A 25,030-nucleotide genomic window follows, 5' to 3' on the forward strand; every position below is an offset into this window, starting at 1 on the left:
GAGTGTAGGGGCAGGCAGGTAGCCTAGTGGTTAGAGCGTAGGGACGGCAGGTAGCCTAGTGGTTAGTGTAGGGGCAGGCAGGTAGCCTAGTGGTTAGAGCGTAGGGACGGCAGGTAGCCTAGTGGTTAGTGTAGGGGCAGGCAGGTAGCCTAGTGGTTAGAGTGTAGGGACGGCAGGTAGCCTAGTGGTTAGGTGTAGGGGCAGGCAGGTAGCCTAGTGGTTAGAGTGTAGGGACGGCAGGTAGCCTAGTGGTTAGAGTGTAGGGACGGCAGGTAGCCTAGTGGTTAGAGTGTAGGGAACGGCAGGTAGCCTAGTGGTTAGAGTGTAGGGACGGCAGGTAGCCTAGTGGTTAGAGTGTAGGGACGGCAGGTAGCCTAGTGGTTAGAGTGTAGGGACGGCAGGTAGCCTAGTGGTTAGAGCGTAGGGACGGCAGGTAGCCTAGTGGTTAGAGTGTAGGGACGGCAGGTAGCCTAGTGGTTAGAGTGTAGGGACGGCAGGTAGCCTAGTGGTTAGAGTGTAGGGACGGCAGGTAGCCTAGTGGTTAGAGTGTAGGGACGGCAGGTAGCCTAGTGGTTAGAGTGTAGGGGCAGGCAGGTAGCCTAGTGGTTAGAGTGTAGGGACGGCAGGTAGCCTAGTGGTTAGAGTGTAGGGACGGCAGGTAGCCTAGTGGTTAGAGTGTAGGGACGGCAGGTAGCCTAGTGGTTAGAGTGTAGGGACAGGCAGGTAGCCTAGTGGTTAGAGCGTAGGGACGGCAGGTAGCCTAGTGGTTAGAGTGTAGGGACGGCAGGTAGCCTAGTGGTTAGAGTGTAGGGACGGCAGGTAGCCTAGTGGTTAGGTGTAGGGGCAGGCAGGTAGCCTAGTGGTTAGAGTGTAGGGACGGCAGGTAGCCTAGTGGTTAGGTGTAGGGGCAGGCAGGTAGCCTAGTGGTTAGAGTGTAGGGACGGCAGGTAGACTAGTGGTTAGAGTGTAGGGACGGCAGGTAGCCTAGTGGTTAGAGTGTAGGGACGGCAGGTAGCCTAGTGGTTAGAGTGTAGGGACGGCAGGTAGCCTAGTGGTTAGAGTGTAGGGACGGCAGGTAGCCTAGTGGTTAGAGTGTAGGGACGGCAGGTAGCCTAGTGGTTAGTGTAGGGGCAGGCAGGTAGCCTAGTGGTTAGAGTGTAGGGACGGCAGGTAGCCTAGTGGTTAGAGTGTAGGGGCAGGCAGGTAGCCTAGTGGTTAGAGTGTAGGGACGGCAGGTAGCCTAGTGGTTAGTGTAGGGGCAGGCAGGTAGCCTAGTGGTTAGAGTGTAGGGACGGCAGGTAGCCTAGTGGTTAGTGTAGGGGCAGGCAGGTAGCCTAGTGGTTAGAGTGTAGGGACGGCAGGTAGCCTAGTGGTTAGAGTGTAGGGACGGCAGGTAGCCTAGTGGTTAGAGTGTAGGGGCCGGCAGGTAGCCTAGTGGTTAGAGTGTAGGGACGGCAGGTAGCCTAGTGGTTAGTGTAGGGGCAGGCAGGTAGCCTAGTGGTTAGAGTGTAGGGACGGCAGGTAGCCTAGTGGTTAGTGTAGGGGCAGGCAGGTAGCCTAGTGGTTAGAGTGTAGGGACGGCAGGTAGCCTAGTGGTTAGAGTGTAGGGGCAGGCAGGTAGCCTAGTGGTTAGAGTGTAGGGACGGCAGGTAGCCTAGTGGTTAGAGTGTAGGGACGGCAGGTAGCCTAGTGGTTAGTGTAGGGACGGCAGGTAGCCTAGTGGTTAGAGTGTAGGGACGGCAGGTAGCCTAGTGGTTAGAGTGTAGGGCCGGCAGGTAGCCTAGTGGTTAGAGTGTAGGGACGGCAGGTAGCCTAGTGGTTAGAGTGTAGGGACGGCAGGTAGCCTAGTGGTTAGAGTGTAGGGGCCGGCAGGTAGCCTAGTGGTTAGAGTGTAGGGACGGCAGGTAGCCTAGTGGTTAGTGTAGGGGCAGGCAGGTAGCCTAGTGGTTAGAGTGTAGGGACGGCAGGTAGCCTAGTGGTTAGATGTAGGGGCAGGCAGGTAGCCTAGTGGTTAGAGTGTAGGGACGGCAGGTAGCCTAGTGGTTAGAGTGTAGGGACGGCAGGTAGCCTAGTGGTTAGAGTGTAGGGACGGCAGGTAGCCTAGTGGTTAGTGTAGGGGCAGGCAGGTAGCCTAGTGGTTAGAGTGTAGGGACGGCAGGTAGCCTAGTGGTTAGAGTGTAGGGGCAGGCAGGTAGCCTAGTGGTTAGAGTGTAGGGACGGCAGGTAGCCTAGTGGTTAGAGTGTAGGGACGGCAGGTAGCCTAGTGGTTAGGGACGGCAGGTAGCCTAGTGGTTAGAGTGTAGGGCAGGCAGGTAGCCTAGTGGTTAGAGTGTAGGGACGGCAGGTAGACTAGTGGTTAGAGTGTAGGGACGGCAGGTAGCCTAGTGGTTAGAGTGTAGGGACGGCAGGTAGCCTAGTGGTTAGAGTGTAGGGGCAGGCAGGTAGCCTAGTGGTTAGAGTGTAGGGACGGCAGGTAGCCTAGTGGTTAGATGTAGGGGCAGGCAGGTAGCCTAGTGGTTAGAGTGTAGGGACGGCAGGTAGCCTAGTGGTTAGAGTGTAGGGGTCGGCAGGTAGCCTAGTGGTTAGAGTGTAGGGACGGCAGGTAGCCTAGTGGTTAGAGCGTAGGGACGGCAGGTAGCCTAGTGGTTAGTGTAGGGGCAGGCAGGTAGCCTAGTGGTTAGAGTGTAGGGACGGCAGGTAGCCTAGTGGTTAGAGTGTAGGGACGGCAGGTAGCCTAGTGGTTAGAGTGTAGGGACGGCAGGTAGCCTAGTGGTTAGAGTGTAGGGGCAGGCAGGTAGCCTAGTGGTTAGAGTGTAGGGACGGCAGGTAGCCTAGTGGTTTGAGTGTAGGGGCAGGCAGGTAGCCTAGTGGTTAGAGTGTAGGGACGGCAGGTAGCCTAGTGGTTAGAGCGTAGGGACGGCAGGTAGCCTAGTGGTTAGAGTGTAGGGGCCGGCAGGTAGCCTAGTGGTTAGAGTGTAGGGACGGCAGGTAGCCTAGTGGTTAGAGTGTAGGGACGGCAGGTAGCCTAGTGGTTAGAGTGTAGGGACGGCAGGTAGCCTAGTGGTTAGAGTGTAGGGGCAGGCAGGTAGCCTAGTGGTTAGAGTGTAGGGACGGCAGGTAGCCTAGTGGTTAGAGTGTAGGGGCAGGCAGGTAGCCTAGTGGTTAGAGTGTAGGGACGGCAGGTAGCCTAGTGGTTAGAGTGTAGGGACGGCAGGTAGCCTAGTGGTTAGAGTGTAGGGACGGCAGGTAGCCTAGTGGTTAGAGTGTAGGGACGGCAGGTAGCCTAGTGGTTAGAGTGTAGGGACGGCAGGTAGCCTAGTGGTTAGAGCGTAGGGACGGCAGGTAGCCTAGTGGTTAGTGTAGGGGCAGGCAGGTAGCCTAGTGGTTAGAGTGTAGGGACGGCAGGTAGCCTAGTGGTTAGTGTAGGGACGGCAGGTAGACTAGTGGTTAGAGTGTAGGGACGGCAGGTAGCCTAGTGGTTAGAGTGTAGGGACCGGCAGGTAGCCTAGTGGTTAGAGTGTAGGGACGGCAGGTAGCCTAGTGGTTAGAGTGTAGGGACGGCAGGTAGCCTAGTGGTTAGAGTGTAGGGACGGCAGGTAGCCTAGTGGTTAGAGTGTAGGGGCGGCAGGTAGCCTAGTGGTTAGAGTGTAGGGACGGCAGGTAGCCTAGTGGTTAGAGTGTAGGGACGGCAGGTAGCCTAGTGGTTAGAGTGTAGGGACCGGCAGGTAGCCTAGTGGTTAGAGTGTAGGGACGGCAGGTAGCCTAGTGGTTAGAGTGTAGGGACGGCAGGTAGCCTAGTGGTTAGAGTGTAGGGACGGCAGGTAGCCTAGTGGTTAGAGTGTAGGGACGGCAGGTAGCCTAGTGGTTAGAGTGTAGGGACGGCAGGTAGCCTAGTGGTTAGAGCGTAGGGACGGCAGGTAGCCTAGTGGTTAGTGTAGGGGCAGGCAGGTAGCCTAGTGGTTAGAGCGTAGGGACGGCAGGTAGCCTAGTGGTTAGTGTAGGGGCAGGCAGGTAGCCTAGTGGTTAGAGTGTAGGGACGGCAGGTAGCCTAGTGGTTAGTGTAGGGACGGCAGGTAGCCTAGTGGTTAGAGTGTAGGGACGGCAGGTAGCCTAGTGGTTAGAGTGTAGGGACGGCAGGTAGCCTAGTGGTTAGTGTAGGGGCAGGCAGGTAGCCTAGTGGTTAGAGTGTAGGGACGGCAGGTAGCCTAGTGGTTAGAGTGTAGGGACGGCAGGTAGCCTAGTGGTTAGAGTGTAGGGGCAGGCAGGTAGCCTAGTGGTTAGAGTGTAGGGACGGCAGGTAGCCTAGTGGTTAGTGTAGGGGCAGGCAGGTAGCCTAGTGGTTAGAGTGTAGGGACGGCAGGTAGCCTAGTGGTTAGAGTGTAGGGACCGGCAGGTAGCCTAGTGGTTAGAGTGTAGGGACGGCAGGTAGCCTAGTGGTTAGAGTGTAGGGACGGCAGGTAGCCTAGTGGTTAGAGTGTAGGGACGGCAGGTAGCCTAGTGGTTAGTGTAGGGCGGCAGGTAGCCTAGTGGTTAGAGTGTAGGGACGGCAGGTAGCCTAGTGGTTAGTGTAGGGGCAGGCAGGTAGCCTAGTGGTTAGAGTGTAGGGACGGCAGGTAGCCTAGTGGTTAGAGTGTAGGGACAGGCAGGTAGCCTAGTGGTTAGAGTGTAGGGACGGCAGGTAGCCTAGTGGTTAGAGTGTAGGGACGGCAGGTAGCCTAGTGGTTAGAGTGTAGGGACAGGCAGGTAGCCTAGTGGTTAGAGTGTAGGGACGGCAGGTAGCCTAGTGGTTAGAGTGTAGGGGACGGCAGGTAGCCTAGTGGTTAGAGTGTAGGGGCAGGCAGGTAGCCTAGTGGTTAGAGTGTAGGGACGGCAGGTAGCCTAGTGGTTAGTGTAGGGGCAGGCAGGTAGCCTAGTGGTTAGAGTGTAGGGACGGCAGGTAACCTAGTGGTTAGAGTGTAGGGGCAGGCAGGTAGCCTAGTGGTTAGAGTGTAGGGACGGCAGGTAGCCTAGTGGTTAGAGTGTAGGGACGGCAGGTAGCCTAGTGGTTAGTGTAGGGGCAGGCAGGTAGCCTAGTGGTTAGAGTGTAGGGACGGGAGGTAGCCTAGTGGTTAGTGTAGGGGCAGGCAGGTAGCCTAGTGGTTAGAGTGTAGGGACGGCAGGTAGCCTAGTGGTTAGTGTAGGGGCAGGCAGGTAGCCTAGTCGTTAGAGTGTAGGGACGGCAGGTAGACTAGTGGTTAGAGTGTAGGGACGGCAGGTAGCCTAGTGGTTAGAGTGTAGGGACGGCAGGTAGCCTAGTGGTTAGTGTAGGGGCAGGCAGGTAGCCTAGTGGTTAGAGTGTAGGGACGGCAGGTAGCCTAGTGGTTAGTGTAGGGGCAGGCAGGTAGCCTAGTGGTTAGAGTGTAGGGATGGCAGGTAACCTAGTGGTTCGTTTAGGGGCAGTCAGGTATCCTAGTGGTTAGAGTGTAGGGACGGCAGGTAGCCTAGTCGTTAGAGTGTAGGGACGGCAGGTAGCCTAGTGGTTAGAGCGTAGGGACGGCAGGTAGCCTAGTGGTTAGAGCGTAGGGACGGCAGGTAGACTAGTGGTTAGAGTGTAGGGACGGCAGGTAGCCTAGTGGTTAGAGCGTAGTGACGGCAGGTAGCCTAGTGGTTAGAGCGTAGGGACGGCAGGTAGACTAGTGGTTAGAGTGTAGGGACGGCAGGTAGCCTAGTGGTTAGAGCGTAGGGACGGCAGGTAGCCTAGTGGTTAGAGTGTAGGGACGGCAGGTAGCCTAGTGGTTAGAGCGTAGGGACGGCAGGTAGACTAGTGGTTAGAGCGTAGGGACGGCAGGTAGCCTAGTGGTTAGAGCGTAGTGACGGCAGGTAGCCTAGTGGTTAGAGCGTAGGGACGGCAGGTAGACTAGTGGTTAGAGTGTAGGGACGGCAGGTAGCCTAGTGGTTAGAGCGTAGTGACGGCAGGTAGCCTAGTGGTTAGAGCGTAGGGACGGCAGGTAGCCTAGTGGTTAGAGCGTAGGGACGGCAGGTAGCCTAGTGGTTAGAGCGTAGGGACGGCAGGTAGACTAGTGGTTAGAGCGTAGGGACGGCAGGTAGCCTTGTGGTTAGAGCGTAGGGACTGCAGGTAGCCTAGTGGTTAGTGTAGGGGCAGGCAGGTTGGACTAGTTGGACTAGTAACCGAAAGGTTGCTAGATCGAATCCTCGAGCTGACAAGGTAAAAATCTGTCGTTCTGCCCCTGAACAAGGCAGTTAACCCACAGTTCCTAAGCCGTCATTCTAAATAAGAATTTGTTCTTAACTGACTTGCCTAGTTAAATAAAGGAAACATCTAATTCAAAGTATTATTATTATTGGGAAAATAATATAGGACAGTGCTCTATATTTTCACTTGCACTGCAGAATTTAATGCAGCAATGCTGCAAATGTGTGATCGCAGGGTAAACTTTCTGCTTCACACTAAACCTTCTAAATTGTTTTTTCAATGTAGTCTAGCCAGACCATTAGCCTAGTGTGAGGTTAGTAGTATAGCAGTAGTACTATAGCAGTAGTAGTATAGCAGTAGTACTATAGTCGTAGTATAGCAGTAGTACTATAGCAGTAGTACTATGTACTCTATATGGTATGTATTACCAGAGCTGGGGTCACATGGGTCAATGTCCTCGTCATCACTGGGACACTCAGCTGATGCCACCAGCAGGTCGTCTGTCGACTGGAGAGAGAGACGTTAGATCATAAAACACACACTATTGTTTTTTAGTCACATTTATTCATCCCTGGAGCCTTTCACGTTAATGATATCTACATGTAATCTATTTTCAGAGAGCTCCTCTACAAACAGAACACAATAAAACGCTCAACAATAAAACGCTCAACTTGAAGTCAAACACTTTTAGATTTTCTGGATGCATGAACATGACACGCACGCACGCACACACGCACACACACACACACACACACACACACACACTGCCCCGAGTCCTGGCAAACTGCCAAATTGTGAAAGAAGAGGCGGAGAGACAACGAGTGAGAAGACAGAGTTGTTAGTTACCAGCTGTGATCTAATCACAAGGGAGGAATACACTCATCCTTCTCTCCCCTTCCTCCTCTTCCCTTTCTTCTCCCTCATTCCTTCTCTCCTTTCTCTTCCTCCTCTCTCCTTTCTCCTCCTCCTCTCTCCTTTCTCCTCCCCCACTCTCCTTTCTCCTCCCCCACTCTCCTTTCTCCCCCTCTCCATTCTCCTCCCCTCTCTCCATTCTCCTCCCCTCTCTCCATTCTCCTCCCCTCTCTCCATTCTCCTCCCCTCTCTCCATTCTCCTCCCCTCTCTCCTACCCTCTTTCCTTTCCTTTCTCCCCCTCTCTCTCTTTTCTCCCTCTCTCCTTTCTTCCTCCCCTCTCTCCTTTCTTCCTCCCCTCTCTCCTTTCTTCCTCCCCTCTCTCCTTTCTTCCTCCCTCTCCTTTCTTCCTCCCCTCTCTTCCTCCCCTCTCTCCTTTCTTCCTCCCCTCTCTTCCTCCCCTCTCTCCTTTCTTCCTCCCCTCTCTTCCTCCCCTCTCTCATTTCTTCCTCCCCTCTCTCCTTCCCTCCTACTTTACTCTCTGTTTTGTGATCCAACTACGTGGTCTAAGCAGCCTGCTCCGGCCCGAGCATCATGAATTTGCGCCCGTGCTGGGCAATAGGAGAGTGCGGAGGAAGGCAAATATCGATGTTATTAGGACCTTTTCAAACGACTGAATTCCTAGTCTATTTCCAGTGATCATGCTGGTACATATATAGTATAAAATATAATACAGTAACTAACCAACAGTATACAGTACAGTGTAGTAACTATGAACCCTTCATGTCTCTGCCCAGATCTCCATGTCCTATCACCAACACAAGGGAGGACGATGCTCCTTTGACCCCCCCCCGACAGTGCCCTCTCTCCTCCCCCTCCTGTTGCCATGGCAACTCCAAGTTCAAGCCGGTAAAATGAAGGGAAATAAAAAGGGAGTGTTTCGCTGAGAGACATGAAACACTGACACTCACCACTAGACAGAGAGAGAGAGAGAGAAGAGAGAGAGGAGAGAGAGACATGAAAAACTGACACTCACCACTAGACAGAGAGGAGAGAGAGAGAGAGAAGAGAGAGAGGAGAGAGAGAGAGACATGAAACACTGACACTCACCACTAGACAGAGAGAGAGAGAGAGAAGAGAGAGAGGAGAGAGAGAGAGACATGAAACACTGACACTCACCACTAGACAGAGAGAGAGAGAGAAGAGAGAGAGAGGAGAGAGAGACATGAAAAACGGACACTCACCACTAGACAGAGAGAGAGAAGAGAGAAGAGAGAGGAGAGAGAGAGAAGAGAGAGAGAGGAGAGAGAGACATGAAAAACTGACACTCACCACTAGACAGAGAGAGAGAGAGAGAGAGAGAGAGAGGAGAGAGACATGAAACACTCACCACTAGACAGAGAGAGAGAGAGAGAGAGAGAGAGAGAGAGAGAGAGAGGAGAGAGACATGAAACACTCACCACTAGACAGAGAGAGAGAGAGAGAGAGAGGGAGGGAGGGAGGGAGGAATGGAGTGATGGAGGAAGAGAGAGAAAAAGAAAGAGCTATGTTGGGAGAGAGAGAGATGGAGGAAAGAGAGAGTAATGGAGGGAGAAAGGACAGGATAAGGACAGTCATAAGAAAAGAAGGAAGGAGACAAAGTGGTGCAGCTTACGTTAACATCCCGCTAATCATACTCATGAGCTAGACTCAAACATCGACTTTACAGCTGAGAAATGTGTGTGTGCATAAACGTGTGTGTGTGTGTGTTAAAGCCACACAGAGTCAGTGATGAATTAAAATGGAAGTGTGATGCATTGCAGTAGTCATAACTAACCTCGGTATGGAGACAGGAGAGAACAACAGAACCAGATATATAGAACAGGTCTAGAGCCCAACATAGAAGAGGACTAGAATCCATAAAAACCTCACCAAAAAAATGGATGAAAATTATTTAGTCTAATACGCATCCCAAGATAACAGAAATGCAGCACTATACAAGTCGAGTACAAAAGCACTATACAAGCTAACATGAATTACTACATCAGCCAGGTACTTCTTGCAACGATGTGATAGATTTCACTTTTGCTAATTAGCAAATCAAATCAAAAATCACATCTGTAAGCAGATGTGTTTCTTTCGATCAATGTAATACCTGTTATGCTAATCTTCCATCTCTCTGCACCTTAGAGGCTTGCTGCCTATGTACATAGACATGGAACACTGGTCACTTTAATCATGTTTACATACTGTTTAACCCACTTCACATGTATATACTGTATTCTAGTCAAGGCCATCCTATTTAACTATTTCTGTACATATAATATTCTTCAGATATACTTCATATTCTATCCATATACTGTCTGTAATGTATATACATCCAATCACACAGTTTGGACACATCTACTCATTCAAGGGTTTTTCTTTATTTTGACTATTTTCTACATTGTAGAATAGTGAAGACATCAAAACTATGAAATCGCACATATGGAATCATGTAGTAACCAAAAAAGTGTTAAACAAATAAAAATATATTTTATATTTTATATTCTTCAAAGTAGCCACCCTTTGCCTTGATGACAGCTTTGCACACTCTTGGCATTCTCTCAACCAGCTTCATGAGAAATGCTTTTCCAACAGTCTTGAAGGAGTTCCCACATATGCTGAGCACTTGTTGGCTGCTTTTCCTTCACTCTGCGGTCCAGCTCATCCCAAACCATCTCAGTTGGGTTGAGGTTGGGTGATTGTGGAGGCCAGGTCATCTGATGCAGCTCTCCTTCTTGGTCAAATAGCCCTTAAATAGCCTGAAGGTGTGTTGGGTCATTGTCCTGTTGAAAAACAAATGATAGTCCCACTAAGCACAAACCAGATGGGATGGTGTATTGCTGCAAAATGCTGTGGTAGCCATGCTGGTTAAGTGTGCCTTGAATTCTAAATAAATCACTGACTGTGTCAACAGCAAAGCACCCCCACACCATCACACCTCCTCCTCCATGCTTCACGGTGGGAACCACACATGCGGAGATCATCTGTTCACCTACTCTGTGTTTCACAAAGACATGGCGGTTGGAACCAAAAATCTCAAATTTGGACTCGTCAGAACAAAGGACAGATTTCCACCGGTCTAATGTCCATTACTCGTGTTTCTTGGCCCAAGCAAGTCCCTTCTTCTTATTGGTGTCCTTTAGTAGTGGTTTCTTTGCAGCAGGCCTGATTTACGCAGTCTCCTCTGAACAGTTGATGTTGAGATGTGTCTGTTACTTGAACTCTGTGAAGCATTTATTTGGGCTGCATCCTGAAGTGCAGTTATCTCTAATAAACGTATCCTTTGCAGCAGAGGTAACTCTGGGTCTTCCTCATGAGAGCCAGTTTCATCATAGCACTTGATGGTTTTTGCGACTGCACTTGAAGAAACTTTCAAAGTTCTTGAAATTTCCCGGATTGACTGACCTTCATGTCTTAACCTAATGATGGACTGTCATTTCTCTTTGCTTATTTGAGCTGTTCTTGCCATAATATGGACTTGGTCTTTTACCAAATAGGGCTATCTTCTGTATTCCAACCCTACCTTTTCACAACACAACTGATTGGCTCAAAAGCATTAAGGAAAAAAATTCCACAAATTAACTTTTAACAAGGCACACCTGTTAATTGAAATGCATTCCAGCTGACTACCTCATGAAGCTGGTTGACAGAATACCAAGAGTGTGCAAAGCTGTCATCAAGGCAAAGGGTGGCTACTTTGAAGAATCTCAAAAATAAAATATATTTTAATTTGTTTAACACTTTTTTGGTTACTACATGATTCCATATGTGTTATTTTATAGTTTTTATTCTACAATGTAGAAAATATAAAAAATATAGAAGTGTGGGTGTGTCCAAACTTTTGACTTGTACTGTATATATTTACACTCTGGATTCCAACATTGCTCGTCCTAATATTTCTATATTTCTTAATTCCATTCTTTTACTTTTTAAATGTGCATTGTTGTGTATTGTTAGATACTACTGCACTATTGGAGCTAGGAACACAAGCATTTAGCTACATCCGCAATAACGTGCTAAATATGTGTATGCGACCAATAAAATGTGACTGGTATAACTAAAGACAGCCTTTCATTACCATTAGAATCCAAGTTGATGTAACATTTTCCATCTAATCAAAAGGGAACTGTTTCCTCAGCTGACCTCTACTCACATGCCAATCAAACTACAGACCTGTCAATCAAACTTCAGCCGCCCTTTAAGTTGTCAATTAAAAGTGAGTCAATTAAAAGTCTGTTCCACACATGCCAACCTCTTCCTATAGCCGCATCTCCTCTTTATCGCTCTGTCTCTCCGCCTCTCCTCTACAGCCTTATCTCTTCCTCTCTTTGTCTGGCAGTGATGCATGCTGCCTTCCAGCACAGATGGATAATGAAAGAGAGAGAGAGAGACAGATAAAGAAAGGGAGAGAGACAGATAAAGAAAGGGAGAGAGAGACAGATAAAGAAAGGGAGCGAGAGAAAAGAAAAGGAAACGATAGAGAGATGAAGAACTGAAGGAGGAAGATGTGATCATGCTGAAGGAGTAAAAGCAGTACCTGATCAGCTGAACAATGCCAGCGAGCGTCCATGCCTGCCTGACTGCCAAGCTCACACATCACACCACACACACGGTTTACACACACGGTTTACACACACTGCTCTGCCACTGTCTTCAGAAACACACACATCTGTTAGCAGCAGCTCTGTCAGCGTGGAGAAACGAGGAGAGAATAGGAGATGTACTGACACACTAACTACCTATCACTGCTGACAGAGAGAGAGAGAGAGAGAGAGAGAGAGAGAGAGATAGGGGAGGGGGTCTGAGGTTGCTATAGTTGGTTCTACCCATAAAACACACATGCACGAATGCTATACACACACACACGCGCACACACACACACACACACACACACACACACACACACACACACACACACACACACACACACGCACACACATGCACACACACACACAGAAAAACACACGCATGCGCGCGCCAACACACACAGAAAAACACACGCATGCGCACGCCAACACACACAGAAAAACATCCAAACTAAATTGAGCAGAGTGAGACAGAGTTGACACTCTTCAGCATTATTAATAATTCAGACTCATAGGAGGGAATCTCACTAAACTCAGGAAGAAACACACACACACACTGCACCATATCAAGCATACATATGACCTAATTCCTATCTTAGGATACCACCGACTGCACACACACACACACACACACACGTCTGAGGTGTAAAGAGCAACACTGTCGGTGAATCTCAAACCACCGCCTCGCCCCTACCAACTCGCTCTGAGGACCCTCCGTTGGCACGTGTTGCTGAGGGTGTTGCGCAGAGTGACTTCCAGAGAGTGCTGAGGGGATCAATAAACCCATCAACTTCGGGACACACTGGTGATTTGAATGATGCAATTCATGTTCCACTTTTAAATAATAAAATGAGCATGAAATTCTAATGCACAAATCCCACCGGATGTAAACATCAGTAACAGTTAAATAATTAATTTGGGAGGCATTTCATCTGTTACATGTGTCAAGTCTCGAAATCCAACATAAACAAATGCATGTGACATATAATTAGGAACACTTCTCCGTTCTTTTGTAGGTACGGGGATAGCACTTCTCTTTGAAGCCTGCAGCCTTGCTGGCGTGGCCAAAGTGGCTGAGGGTCTAAATAGCCACTACACCCTGGATCATTTTCACTGCCTCAGCATTTGGACACTTGTGCATATGGCGGAGGTGCACGTGAAAGCGCCAATGGAGGGCCGAAGGGCGAGGGGAAGGGAGTGATTTGGGATTCAGCCTGTGTCTCACTCAGTCACTTAAACCCTCCATCCATCCATCTAGATCTATTATTGATGCCTGAGGCTCACAGCTCTGTATTCCATGATTTATGTCTGAGACAGCTGGCAGCCTATACCCAGAGGAGCTATACACTATGGAGCACAACAGAAAGAGAGAGGGTTCACTATCTCCATGGCAACTCGCATCATTGCATAAAAAAAAATCTGAGCGTGGCAGAAAATTTCATGACCCAGAATCCCTCTCCACACAGAGAGCCTGTTCATCATCATAACCTCCTGACTGGTCATAGCAGACAAGCGGTGGTCATAGCAGCTCATAGCAGGTTAACACAGCTCATTGCAGCACACATTTGAGTCCAAATCAATTTCTGACTCATAGTTACCTCTGCTGCAGAGGATAAGTTCATTAGAGTTACCAGCCTCAGAAATTGCAGGCCAAATAAATTCTTCACAGAGTTCAAGTAACAGACACATCTCAACATCAACTATTCAGAGGAGACTGCGTAAATCAGGCCTTGCTGCAAAGAAACCACTACTAAAGGACACCAATAAAAAGAAGGGACTTGCTTGGGCCAATAAACACGAGCAATGGACATTAGACCGGTGGAAATCTGTCCTTTGGTCTAATGAGTCCAAATTGGGTATTTTTGGTTCCAACCGCCGTGTCTTTGTGAGATGCAGAGTAGGTGAACGGATGATCTCCGCATGTGTGGTTCTCACCGTGAAGCATGGAGGAGGAGGTGTGATGGTGTGGGGGTGCTTTGCTGGTGACACTGTCAGTGATTTATTTAGAATTTAAGGCACACTTAACCAGCATGGCTACCACAGCATTCTCCAGCGATACGCCATCCCATCTGGTTTGCGCTTAATGGGACTATCATTTGTTTTTCCACAGGACAATGACACAACACACCTCCAGGCTGTGTAAGGGCTATTTGACCAAGAAGGAGAATGATAGATTGCTGCATCAGATAACCTGGCCTCCACGATCACCCAACCTCAACCCAATTGAGATGGTTTGGGATGAGTTGGACCGCAGAGTGAAGGAAAAGCAGCCAACAGGTGCTCAGCAAATGTAGGAACTCCTTCGAGACTGTTGGAAAAGCATTCCTCATGAAGCTGGCTGAGAGAATGCCAAGAGTGTGCAAAGCTGTCATCAATGCAAAGAAGAATCTAAAATCTAAAATATATTTTGATTTCTTTAACACTTTTTTAGTTACTACATGATTCCATATGTGTTATTTCATAGTTTTGATGTCTTCACTATAATTCTACAATGTACAAAAAAATTAAATTAAGAAAAACCCTTGAATGAGTGTGTCCAAACTTTTGACTGTACTGTATGTAAATGAGATATTTCTGTATTTCATTTTCAATACATTTCTAAAAATATGTTTTCACTTTGTCATTATGGGTTATTGTGTGTAGATGGGTGAGCTGGAAAAACAATTTAATCAATTTTGAATTCATGCTGTAACGCAACAAAATGTAACACAAAAATAAGTCAAGGGGTATGAATACTTTCTGAAGGCACTGTTTATGGTATCTATTTGGGGCTCCCGAGTGGCGCAGCGGTCTTAGGCACTGCAGCTCAGTGCTAGAGGCGTCACTACAGACCCTGGTTTCGATTCCAGGCTGTATCACAACCGGCCGTGATTGGGAGTCCCATAGTGCGGTGAACAATTGGCCCAGCGTCATTAGGGTTTGGCTAGGGCAGGCCATTGTAAATAAGAATTTGTTGACTGACTTGCCTTGTTAAATAAAGGTGAAATATATATATTTTTTATCTATACGTGTGAGGTTACGAATAGCTAAGTTAGCCTGTTTATGCTTTAGATTGCGTCATAGTTAGTTTCCTACCTGCTGCGTAGTTCCTCCTCCTTGCTTCTTGTTTGTGGCGGTTGTCGTGGTGATGTCGCCGGCATTGGCGGCGGGATCTAATCGGTTGCCCCCGGCGGCAGCGCTGGATTGGGGCGTGATGGAGGAAGAGGGCATGTCCCCAACCAATCGTGTGCTGCCCTCCAGGCGGATGTGGGCGTGTCCCTCGGCGGCCATGTTGAGTATCTTCAGTCCGTTGTAGTAGAGACCGGCCATCTGACCCTGGAACTGACCTGCTTCCTTTCCTCTTCCCACCGTCACCGTCGTCTGGCTGTTGAAGATGGTCAGCTGGCGGCCTGGACACACACACGCATACACAGGCGTCGTCGTGTGATGATAATACACACGTTAAGCATGATGTTAATGTGTTGTAAGCATGGTGTTAGGGTGTTGTAAGCATGGTGTTAGGGTGTTGTAAGCATGGTGTTAGGGTGTTGTAAGCATGGTGTTAGGGTGTTGTAAGCATGGTGTTAGGGTGTTGTAAGCATGGTGTTAGGGTGTTGTAAGCATGGTGTAAGGGTGTTGTAAGCATGGTGTAAGGGTGTTGTAAGCATGGTGTAAGGGTGTTGTAAGCATGGTGTAAGCGTGTTGTAAGCATGGTGTAATGGTGTTAGGGTGTTGTAAGCATGGTGTTAGGGTGTTGTAAGCATGGTGTTAGGGTGTTGTAAGCATGGTGTAAGCATGTTGTAAGCATGGTGTAAGCATGTTGTAAGCATGGTGTAAGCATGTTGTAAGCATGGTGTTAGGGTGTTGTTAGGGTGTTGTAAGCATGGTGTAAGCATGTTGTAAGCATGGTGTTAGGGTGTTGTAAGCATGGTGTTAGGGTGTTGTAAGCATGGTGTAAGCATGGTGTAAGCATGGTGTTAGGGTGCTGTAAGCATGGTGTAAGCATGTTGTAAGCATGGTGTTAGGGTGTTGTAAGCATGGTGTTAGGGTGTTGTAAGCATGGTGTTAGGGTGGTGTTAGGGTGTTGTAAGCATGGTGTAAGCATGGTGTAAGCATGTTGTTAGGGTGTTGTAAGCATGGTGTTAGGGTGTTGTAAGCATGGTGTTAGGGTGTTGTAAGCATGGTGTAAGCATGGTGTTAGGGTGTTGTAAGCATGGTGTTAGGGTGTTGTAAGCATGGTGTTAGGATGTCGTAAGCATGGTGTTAGGATGTCGTAAGCATGGTGTTAGGGTGTTGTAAGCATGGTGTTAGGGTGTTGTAAGCATGGTGTAAGCATGGTGTTAGGGTGTTGTAAGCATGGTGTAAGCATGTTGTAAGCATGGTGTTAGGGTGTTGTAAGCATGGTGTTAGGGTGTTGTAAGCATGGTGTTAGGGTGTTGTAAGCATGGTGTAAGCATGGTGTTAGGGTGTTGTAAGCATGGTGTTAGGGTGTTGTAAGCATGGTGTTAGGGTGTTGTAAGCATGGTGTTAGGGTGTTGTAAGCATGGTGTTAGGGTGTTGTAAGCATGGTGTTAGGGTGTTGTAAGCATGGTGTAAGCATGGTGTTAGGGTGTTGTAAGCATGGTGTAAGCATGTTGTAAGCATGGTGTTAGGGTGTTGTAAGCATGGTGTAAGCATGTTGTAAGCATGGTGTAAGCATGTTGTAAGCATGGTGTTAGGGTGTTGTAAGCATGGTGTTAGGGTGTTGTAAGCATGGTGTAAGCGTGGTGTTAGGGTAAGCATGTGTTAGGCTGTTAAGCATGGTGTTAGGGTGTGCTAGGCATGGTGTAAGCTGTTAGTTAGCATGGTGTTAGGGTGTTGTGACGGCATGGTGTTAGGGTGTTGTAAGCATGGTGTTAGGGTGTTGTAAGCATGGTGTTAGGGTGTTGTAAGCATGGTGTTAGGATGTTGTAAGCATGATGTTAGCATGTTGTAAGCATGTTGTAAGCATGGTGTTAGGGTGTTGTAAGCATGTTGTAAGCATGTTGTAAGCATGGTGTTAGGGTGTTGTAAGCATGGTGTAAGGATGTTGTAAGCATGGTGTTAGGGTGTTGTAAGCATGGTGTTAGGGTGTTGTAAGCATGGTGTTAGGGTGTTGTAAGCATGGTGTTAGGGTGTTGTAAGCATGGTGTTAGGGTGTTGTAAGCATGGTGTTAGGGTGTTGTAAGCATGGTGTTAGGGTGTTGTAAGCATGGTGTTAGGGTGTTGTAAGCATGGTGTTAGGGTGTTGTAAGCATGGTGTTAGGGTGTTGTAAGCATGGTGTTAGGGTGTTGTAAGCATGGTGTTAGGGCGTGTGTAAGGCCATGGTGTTAGGGTGTTGTAAGCATGGTGTTAGGGTGTTGTAAGCATGGTGTTAGGGTGTGGTGTAAGCATGGTGTTAGGGTGTTGTAAGCATGGTGTTAGGGTGTTGTGTAGGCGGTGTTAGGCGGTGCCAGGTGTAGGCGTGTTGTAAGCATGGTGTTAGGGTGTTGTAAGCATGGTGTTAGCTGGTGTTAGCTGTAAGCATGGTGTTAGGGTGTTGTAAGCATGGTGTTAGGGTGTTGTAAGCATGGTGTAGTGGGTGTGTGTAAGCATGGTGTTAGGGTGTCGTAAGCATGGTGTTAGGCGGTGTTGGTAAGCATGGTGTTAGGGTGCTGTGCGTGGTGTAAGCAGTTGTAAGCATGGTGTTAGGGTGTTGTAAGCATGGTGTAAGCGTGTGTAGCGTGGGTGTTAGGCTGGTGTTAGGGTGTTGTAAGCATGGTGTTAGCGTGTTGTAAGCATGGTGTTAGGGTGTTGTAAGCGTGGTGTTAGGGTGTTGTAAGCATGGTGTTAGGGTGTTGTAAGCATGGTGTTAGGGTGTTGTAAGCATGGTGTTAGGGCGTTGTAAGCATGGTGTTATGGTGTTGTAAGCATGGTGTTAGGGTGTTGTAAGCATGGTGTTAGGTGTCGTAGAGCATGGTGTTAGGGTGTTGTAAGCATGGTGTTAGGGCTGTTGTAAGCATGGTGTTAGGGTGTTGTAAGCATGGTGTAATACGGTGTTGTGTAGGCATGGTGTAAGCATGTTGGTAAGCATGGTGTTAGGGTGTTGTAAGCATGGTGTTAGGCATGCTGTAAGCATGGTGTTAGCGTGTGTAAGCATGGTGTTAGGGTGTTGTAAGCATGGTGTTAGGGTGTTGTAAGCATGGTGTTTAAGCATGGTGTTAGGGTGTTGTAAGCATGGTGTTATTGTAAGCATGGTGTTAGGGTGTTGTAAGCATGGTGTTAGGCATGTTGTAAGCATGGTGTTAGGGTGTTGTAGCAGGTGTTAGGGTGTTGTAAGCATGGTGTTAGGATGTTGTAAGCATGGTGTTAGGGTGTTGTAAGCATGGTGTTAGGGTGTTGTAAGCATGGTGTTAGGGTGTTGTAAGCATGTTGTAAGCATGGTGTTAGGGTGTTGTAAGCATGTTGTAAGCATGTTGTAAGCATGGTGTTAGGGTGTTGTAAGCATGGTGTAAGCGATGTTGTAAGCATGGTGTTAGGGTGTTGTAAGCATGGTGTTAGGTGTTGTAAGCATGGTGTTAGGGTGTTGTAAGCACGGTGTTAGGTGTTGGGTGTTGTAAGCATGGTGTGTAGGGTGTTGGCTGGTGTTAGGGTGTTGTAAGCATGGTGTAAGCATGTTGTAAGCATGGTGTTAGGGTGTTGTAAGCATGGTGTTAGGGTGTTGTAAGCATGGTGTTAGGGTGTTGTAAGCATGGTGTTAGGGTGTCGTAAGCATGGTGTTAGGGTGTCGTAAGCATGGTGTTAGGGTGTTGTAAGCATGGTGTTAGGGTGTTGTAAGCATGGTGTTAGGGTGTTGTAAGCATGGTGTTAGGGTGTTGTAAGCATGGTGTTAGGGTGTTGTAAGCATGGTGTTAGGGTGTTGTAAGCATGGTGTTAGGGTGGTGTTAGGGTGTTGTAAGCATGGTGTAAGCATGGTGTAAGCGTGTTGTAAGCATGGTGTTAGGGTGTTGTAAGCATGGTGTTAGGGTGTTGTAAGCATGGTGTAAGCATGGTGTAAGCATGTTGTAAGCATGGTGTTAGGATGATGTAAGAATGGTGTAAGCATGTTGTAAGCATGGTGTTAGGGTGTTGTTAGGGTGTTGTAAGCATGGTGTAAGCATGTTGTAAGCATGTTGTAAGCATGGTGTAAGCATGTTGTAAGCATGTTGTAAGCATGGTGTTAGGGTGGTGTAAGCATGGTGTAAGCATGGTGTAAGCATGGTGTTAGGGTGCTGTAAGTATGTTGTAAGCATGGTGTTAGGGTGTTGTAAACATGGTGTTAGGGTGTTGTAAGCATGGTGTTAGGGTGGTGTTAGGGTGTTGTAAGCATGGTGTAAGCATGGTGTAAGCGTGTTGTAAGCATGGTGTTAGGGTGTTGTAAGCATGGTGTTAGGGTGTTGTAAGCATGGTGTTAGGGTGTTGTAAGCATGGTGTTAGGGTGTTGTAAGCATGGTGTTAGGGTGGTGTTAGGGTGTTGTAAGCATGGTGTAAGCATGGTGTAAGCGTGTTGTAAGCATGGTGTTAGGGTGTTGTAAGCATGGTGTTAGGGTGTTGTAAGCATGGTGTAAGCATGGTGTAAGCATGTTGTAAGCATGGTGTTAGGATGATGTAAGAATGGTGTAAGCATGTTGTAAGCATGGTGTTAGGGTGTTGTTAGGGTGTTGTAAGCATGGTGTAAGCATGTTGTAAGCATGTTGTAAGCATGTTGTAAGCATGTTGTAAGCATGGTGTTAGGGTGGTGTAAGCATGGTGTAAGCATGGTGTAAGCATGGTGTAAGCATGGTGTTAGGGTGCTGTAAGCATGGTGTAAGCATGTTGTAAGCATGGTGTTAGGGTGTTGTAAACATGGTGTTAGGGTGTTGTAAGCATGGTGTTAGGGTGGTGTTAGGGTGTTGTAAGCATGGTGTAAGCATGGTGTAAGCATGTTGTAAGCATGGTGTTAGGGTGTTGTAAGCATGGTGTTAGGGTGTTGTAAGCATGGTGTTAGGGTGTTGTAAGCATGTTGTAAGCATGGTGTTAGGGTGTTGTAAGCATGGTGTAAGCATGTTGTAAGCATTATGAAGACTTATGAAGCTCTATGAAGCACAGACAGGTCATAGTTTTGTCCCTGGTCACAGTTAAAGGGAGTGCAGGCATTTAAAGGAGCTCTGCTGAGGGTTAAGAGGTCAATTTGAAACAAAACAGTGCATTTAACATCTCTCAAGTCTTACATGTAATATCTGATTCTGAACTTTACTTTGACTATACAGATTATGATGTTTAACATTGATATATGCTTTAGTGAACACTTTAAATATTTACAATTGGAGAAACAATATTATGAAAAATCTTAAACAAGTACATTTTATCTGTATTAGTTTCACATTTATTCAGATTAATCTTCCCATTATCCGTTTAACCTGGTATTATTACCTCTCTCTTTATCTACAGTTTACAGTAAATTACTGTATTACAGAACAGTACAGTTACACTACAGTTTACACAGTCTGACAATATTATACTCTAACAGTTAATATAACGTTTAAACTTAGTTATGGATTTATAATTTTAGATGTTAGTTGATGGTCACAGTTTCAACTTCCTTCAGGTTGACTTTTAGCTGAAAGTTTAAAGTCATTTTAATGAATGTTTTTACCTTTGTCGAGTAGCCAATCGTCAACTATTCGACCGAGCCGATAGGGGATTCTCTGTCTAGCGATGGCCAGGCGCTCGTTATCAATGTTGCCTTTAATTTAAAGATGAAAACACAGTAATTACACCTGGCACAGGAGCTGGACAACAAAATAAACAGCCATGAAGAGAAAGTCAAAGTCCTGACCAAGGTCCTGTCGGTCCGATCATTGTTGCTGTGCCATTAACTTCAATAAGAGTTACGTTCATGAGCAGCAACCAGCAAGCGGACATCGACTTTCTGTTCTTGGACTTTGATTTAAAGAGACATTTAAACAGTTATTTAACATCTGACAGACAGGAGACAGCTCTGACTGGGTTTAGAGGGTTTGATAAAACAAGAGAATACGCTAACAGATCAACCTTCATACACCTCTGTCTGGTGTTTAGCCTTTTAGCTAACAGATCAACCCTCATACACCTCTGTCTGGTGTTTAGCCTTTTAGCTAACAGATCAACCCTCATACACCTCTGTCTGGTGTTTAGCCTTTTAGCTAACAGATCAACCCTCATACACCTCTGTCTGGTGTTTAGCCTTTTAGCTAACAGATCAACCCTCATACACCTCTGTCTGGTGTTTAGCCTTTTAGCTAACAGATCAACCCTCATACACCTCTGTCTGGTGTTTAGCCTTTTAGCTAACAGATCAACCCTCATACACCTCTGTCTGGTGTTTAGCCTTTTAGCTAACAGATCAACCCTCATACACCTCTGTCTGGTGTTTAGCCTTTTAGCTAACAGATCAACCCTCATACACCTCTGTCTGGTGTTTAGCCTTTTAGCTAACAGATCAACAATCATACACCTCTGTCTGGTGTTTAGCCTTTTAGCTAACAGATCAACCCTCATACACCTCTGTCTGGTGTTTAGCCTTTTAGCTAACAGATCAACAATCATACACCTCTGTCTGGTGTTTAGCCTTTTAGCTAACATATCAACCCTCATACACCTCTGTCTGGTGTTTAGCCTTTTAGCTAACAGATCAACCCTCATACACCTCTGTCTGGTGTTTAGCCTTTTAGCTAACAGATCAACACTCATACACCTCTGTCTGGTGTTTAGCCTTTTAGCTAACAGATCAACCCTCATACACCTCTGTCTGGTGTTTAGCCTTTTAGCTAACAGATCAACCCTCATACACCTCTGTCTGGTGTTTAGCCTTTTAGCTAACAGATCAACACTCATACACCTCTGTCTGGTGTTTAGCCTTTTAGCTAACAGATCAACCCTCATACACCTCTGTCTGGTGTTTAGCCTTTTAGCTAACAGATCAACAATCATACACCTCTGTCTGGTGTTTAGCCTTTTAGCTAACATATCAACCCTCATACACCTCTGTCTGGTGTTTAGCCTTTTAGCTAACAGATCAACCCTCATACACCTCTGTCTGGTGTTTAGCCTTTTAGCTAACAGATCAACAATCATACACCTCTGTCTGGTGTTTAGCCTTTTAGCTAACAGATCAACCCTCATACACCTCTGTCTGGTGTTTAGCCTTTTAGCTAACAGATCAACCCTCATACACCTCTGTCTGGTGTTTAGCCTTTTAGCTAACAGATCAACCCTCATACACCTCTGTCTGGTGTTTAGCCTTTTAGCTAACATATCAACCCTCATACACCTCTGTCTGGTGTTTAGCCTTTTAGCTAACAGATCAACCCTCATACACCTCTGTCTGGTGTTTAGCCTTTTAGCTAACAGATCAACCCTCATACACCTCTGTCTGGTGTTTAGCCTTTTAGCTAACATATCAACCCTCATACACCTCTGTCTGGTGTTTAGCCTTTTAGCTAACAGATCAACCCTCATACACCTCTGTCTGGTGTTTAGCCTTTTAGCTAACAGATCAACCTTCATACACCTCTGTCTGGTGTTTAGCCTTTTAGCTAACAGATAGCTAAATAACTCCTGAAAATATATGATTAATACTTAAGATAACAACAACAATATAAAAATTCTAAAACCCCAATGCTAAAATAAATACAATCAGTTTTTCTCTTCGTTTCCCCCCCAGTCTAGTTAATACATCTACATTTTTATTGTGTTGCTGTTTGGCCAAATTCCCCAACGGCTATTAGTATTTTCTTTTTTTATAAATCACAACTGCTATCTGTATTAAATGTTTACATGGTTCATTTACGTGTCACGCTATTTAACATAGCAACATCAGTACAGACTCCCTGGAGTCAAGGCAACTGCCAAAGTGTTTCTACATATTTCTTTTTTATGTTTAAACAGGAAAAATAACATCCTGAAATACACATTTGGTCTTCAGCAAGTCATAACACAAGTGGTAATAGTAATGTAGTACGATGTAGTATTAACATAAGCAACACTACAACATCTTTACATTAATACTGATAGAAACAGTTACGATACATAGTCACTTCCTTTAATTCAGGAAGAAACGAAGCCCTGTCATGTGATTGGCTGTGACAGGCAGGTGTAGGCTGTGGTCGGTCCCTACCTGAGGGGTAGCGCTCTATGATTGGCAGGTCGTCCAGCTGTAGGGTTGCGTTGCCTCCGCTGCGGGTAAACCGAACTATGTGGTACTTCCCATCATTAACGAATTTAGCAGTCTCTTCAATGTTGATGTCATCTGTCCCCACGTTAAACACTACCCGAATATTTCCTTTATCCTGGGGAGAGAGAAATGGAGAGAGAGACATAGAGACAGAGAGAGAAAGAGAGCAAAATAGCGAGAGAGAGAGATAGGAAGAGAGAAAGAGTTATAGCTGGTAGTGTAACAGAGTGCTGAGTTGAGGAGGACAGAGTGCAGTGATTCTGTAGAGGTCAGTGTAGTCTTTACTATCTGTAGCTGTAGGTAGTCCCCCAGTCCCGAGGCGCTGTCAACCCGTAGCAGAGTAGCGTGTTTCTGCTGTGTGCTGAAGCCCAGCGCAAGCCGGTCAGCCCGTGTGCTGGGTCTCTCGTTAGGAGGCCAGGTGTACACGATCACACCCCCGTCACGGCCAAAGATATAAGTGGTCCCCGCTGTGGACAACAAATTGGCTCAAAAAGGAAGTAGTAAACAGGAAATAGGACATAGGAATAGGAAATAAGAAGTGACTCACCGTCATTGCAGAGCGGTCCCCCAAACGATGTCATACTGCAATCACAGCTAAATCCCTCCCACTGCTGTAAACACACGCCCTGACTGGCGCAGGAGTCTTCCTGACAGGTAGTACTGGGACCTGGAGAGCCAAAGAGACAAATCCGTCAGCTTCTTAAGGACGAAAGCTAATGTCAACCAGAGGCTGCTGAAAGTAACAACATAATCAGAATAAGCCCTTAAAAACTCTGGATAGATCGACAACAGCCAAGGCAAAAACCATATTCATTCACATTTTAAGTGAACCCATTCCTTTAAGAGTTGAGCACTTTTGGATTGTTGAATTGGTATTACAATTGACTTCACATCCAGCAGCTGTCGGTCCATGAGGTTGGCCAGCCGTAGGCTAGATACATGGAGGGAGGGGTTCAACAGAAGAGGGTGGGGTTAGAAGTAGGGGGTGGGTTTAGAATCATGCTTCCAAGTGACAGAGGTGACGAGGGTGTGGTCTAACTTAAACAGGAACGATGTCGCCGAGGGGAAGATGTCACTACGGTGGCATGGACAGGTCATGTCAGAACACACCACACACACGCGTACCTGCAAGTGTAACCGAGGTGGCTCGCGTGATGAGTAATCTTGCCTGAGACCTGAACACATGCATTAGCTCCCCGAGCTACTGCCTAGCCCTAGACTTTAGCTCAGTGGGCTAACACAGTCTTGTGGTGCGCAGGAGACTCAGGTTCGAACCCAGTTGATCACAAGACTACACACAGACATGTACACACAGAGCGATCTACCTTGCAAGTCAGCTTTCGTCAATGCAACTTTTGTCAGCCAAAAAGAACGACAAGCAAAATATGTTAGATGGTTAGTAAAAACAAAGCATAGAAATGCCTGTGATAAAACAAACAGGGAGAGAGCGAGAGAGAGAGGAAGAGAATAGAGAGAGAAAGAGAATAGAGAAAGAGAGAGAGAGAGAGGATAGAGAGAGAGGGGAGAGAGAGGGGAGAGAGAGGGGAGAAAGAGAATAGAGAGAGAGAGAGAGAGGGAGGAGAGAGATAATAGAGAGAGAGAGAGAGAGAGAGAGAGAGAGGGAGAAAGAAGAGAGAGAGAGAGAGAGAGGGGAGAAAGAGAAGAGAGAGAGAGGGGAGAAAGAGAAGAGAGATAGAGAGGTGAGAAAGAGAAGAGAGAGAGGGGAGAAAGAGAAGAGAGAGAGGGGAGAAAGAGAAGAGAGAGAGAGAGAGAGAGAGAGAGGGGAGAGAGAGAAGAGAGAGGGAGAGAGAGAGAATAGAGAGAGAGAGAGAGAGAGAGAGAGAGAGAGAGAGAGAGAGAGAGAGAGAGAGAGAGGGAGAAAGAGACGAGCGAGAGAGGGGAGAAAGAGAAGCGAGAGAGAGAGGAGAAAGAGAAGAGAAAGACAAGAGAGAGAGGGGAGAAAGAGAAGAGAGAGAGGGGAGAAAGAGAAGAGAGAGAGAGAGAGGGGAGAAAGAGAAGCGAGAGAGAGGAGAGAGAGAGAGGGGAGAGAGAGAGGAGAAAGAGAAGAGAGAGAGTGAGAGAGGGGAGAAAGAGAAGTGAGAGAGAGAGAGGGGAGAGAGAGAATAGAGAGAGAGAGAGAGAGAGAGAGAGAAAGGGGAGAAAGAGA

General features: G+C 47.1%; 1 protein-coding gene across 20 annotated transcripts in view; it reads right to left on the minus strand.

The window, feature by feature from the left end:
• The window catches only part of LOC106578942 (neurexin-1a), a 135,190-nt gene that overhangs the window by 40,904 nt on the left and 69,256 nt on the right, over positions 1-25,030 (minus strand). For 13 of the 20 annotated variants that reach the window (XM_045702396.1, XM_045702401.1, XM_045702397.1 and 10 more), the window contains 6 exons: positions 23,411-23,530; positions 23,149-23,330; positions 22,807-22,978; positions 20,305-20,394; positions 14,729-15,042; positions 6,622-6,700 (listed from right to left, as the gene is read on the minus strand). In XM_045702396.1, coding sequence (XP_045558352.1) covers positions 6,622-6,700; positions 14,729-15,042; positions 20,305-20,394; positions 22,807-22,978; positions 23,149-23,330; positions 23,411-23,530 — 957 coding nt within the window. The remainder of the gene's footprint in view (positions 1-6,621; positions 6,701-14,728; positions 15,043-20,304; positions 20,395-22,806; positions 22,979-23,148; positions 23,331-23,410; positions 23,531-25,030) is intronic. The other 7 variants (XM_045702410.1, XM_045702405.1, XM_014158246.2 and 4 more) reach the window with 1 other exon arrangement.

The sequence above is a fragment of the Salmo salar genome, chromosome ssa19 (genome assembly GCF_905237065.1).
Source record: "Salmo salar chromosome ssa19, Ssal_v3.1, whole genome shotgun sequence".
Taxonomy (NCBI): Eukaryota; Metazoa; Chordata; class Actinopteri; order Salmoniformes; family Salmonidae; genus Salmo; species Salmo salar.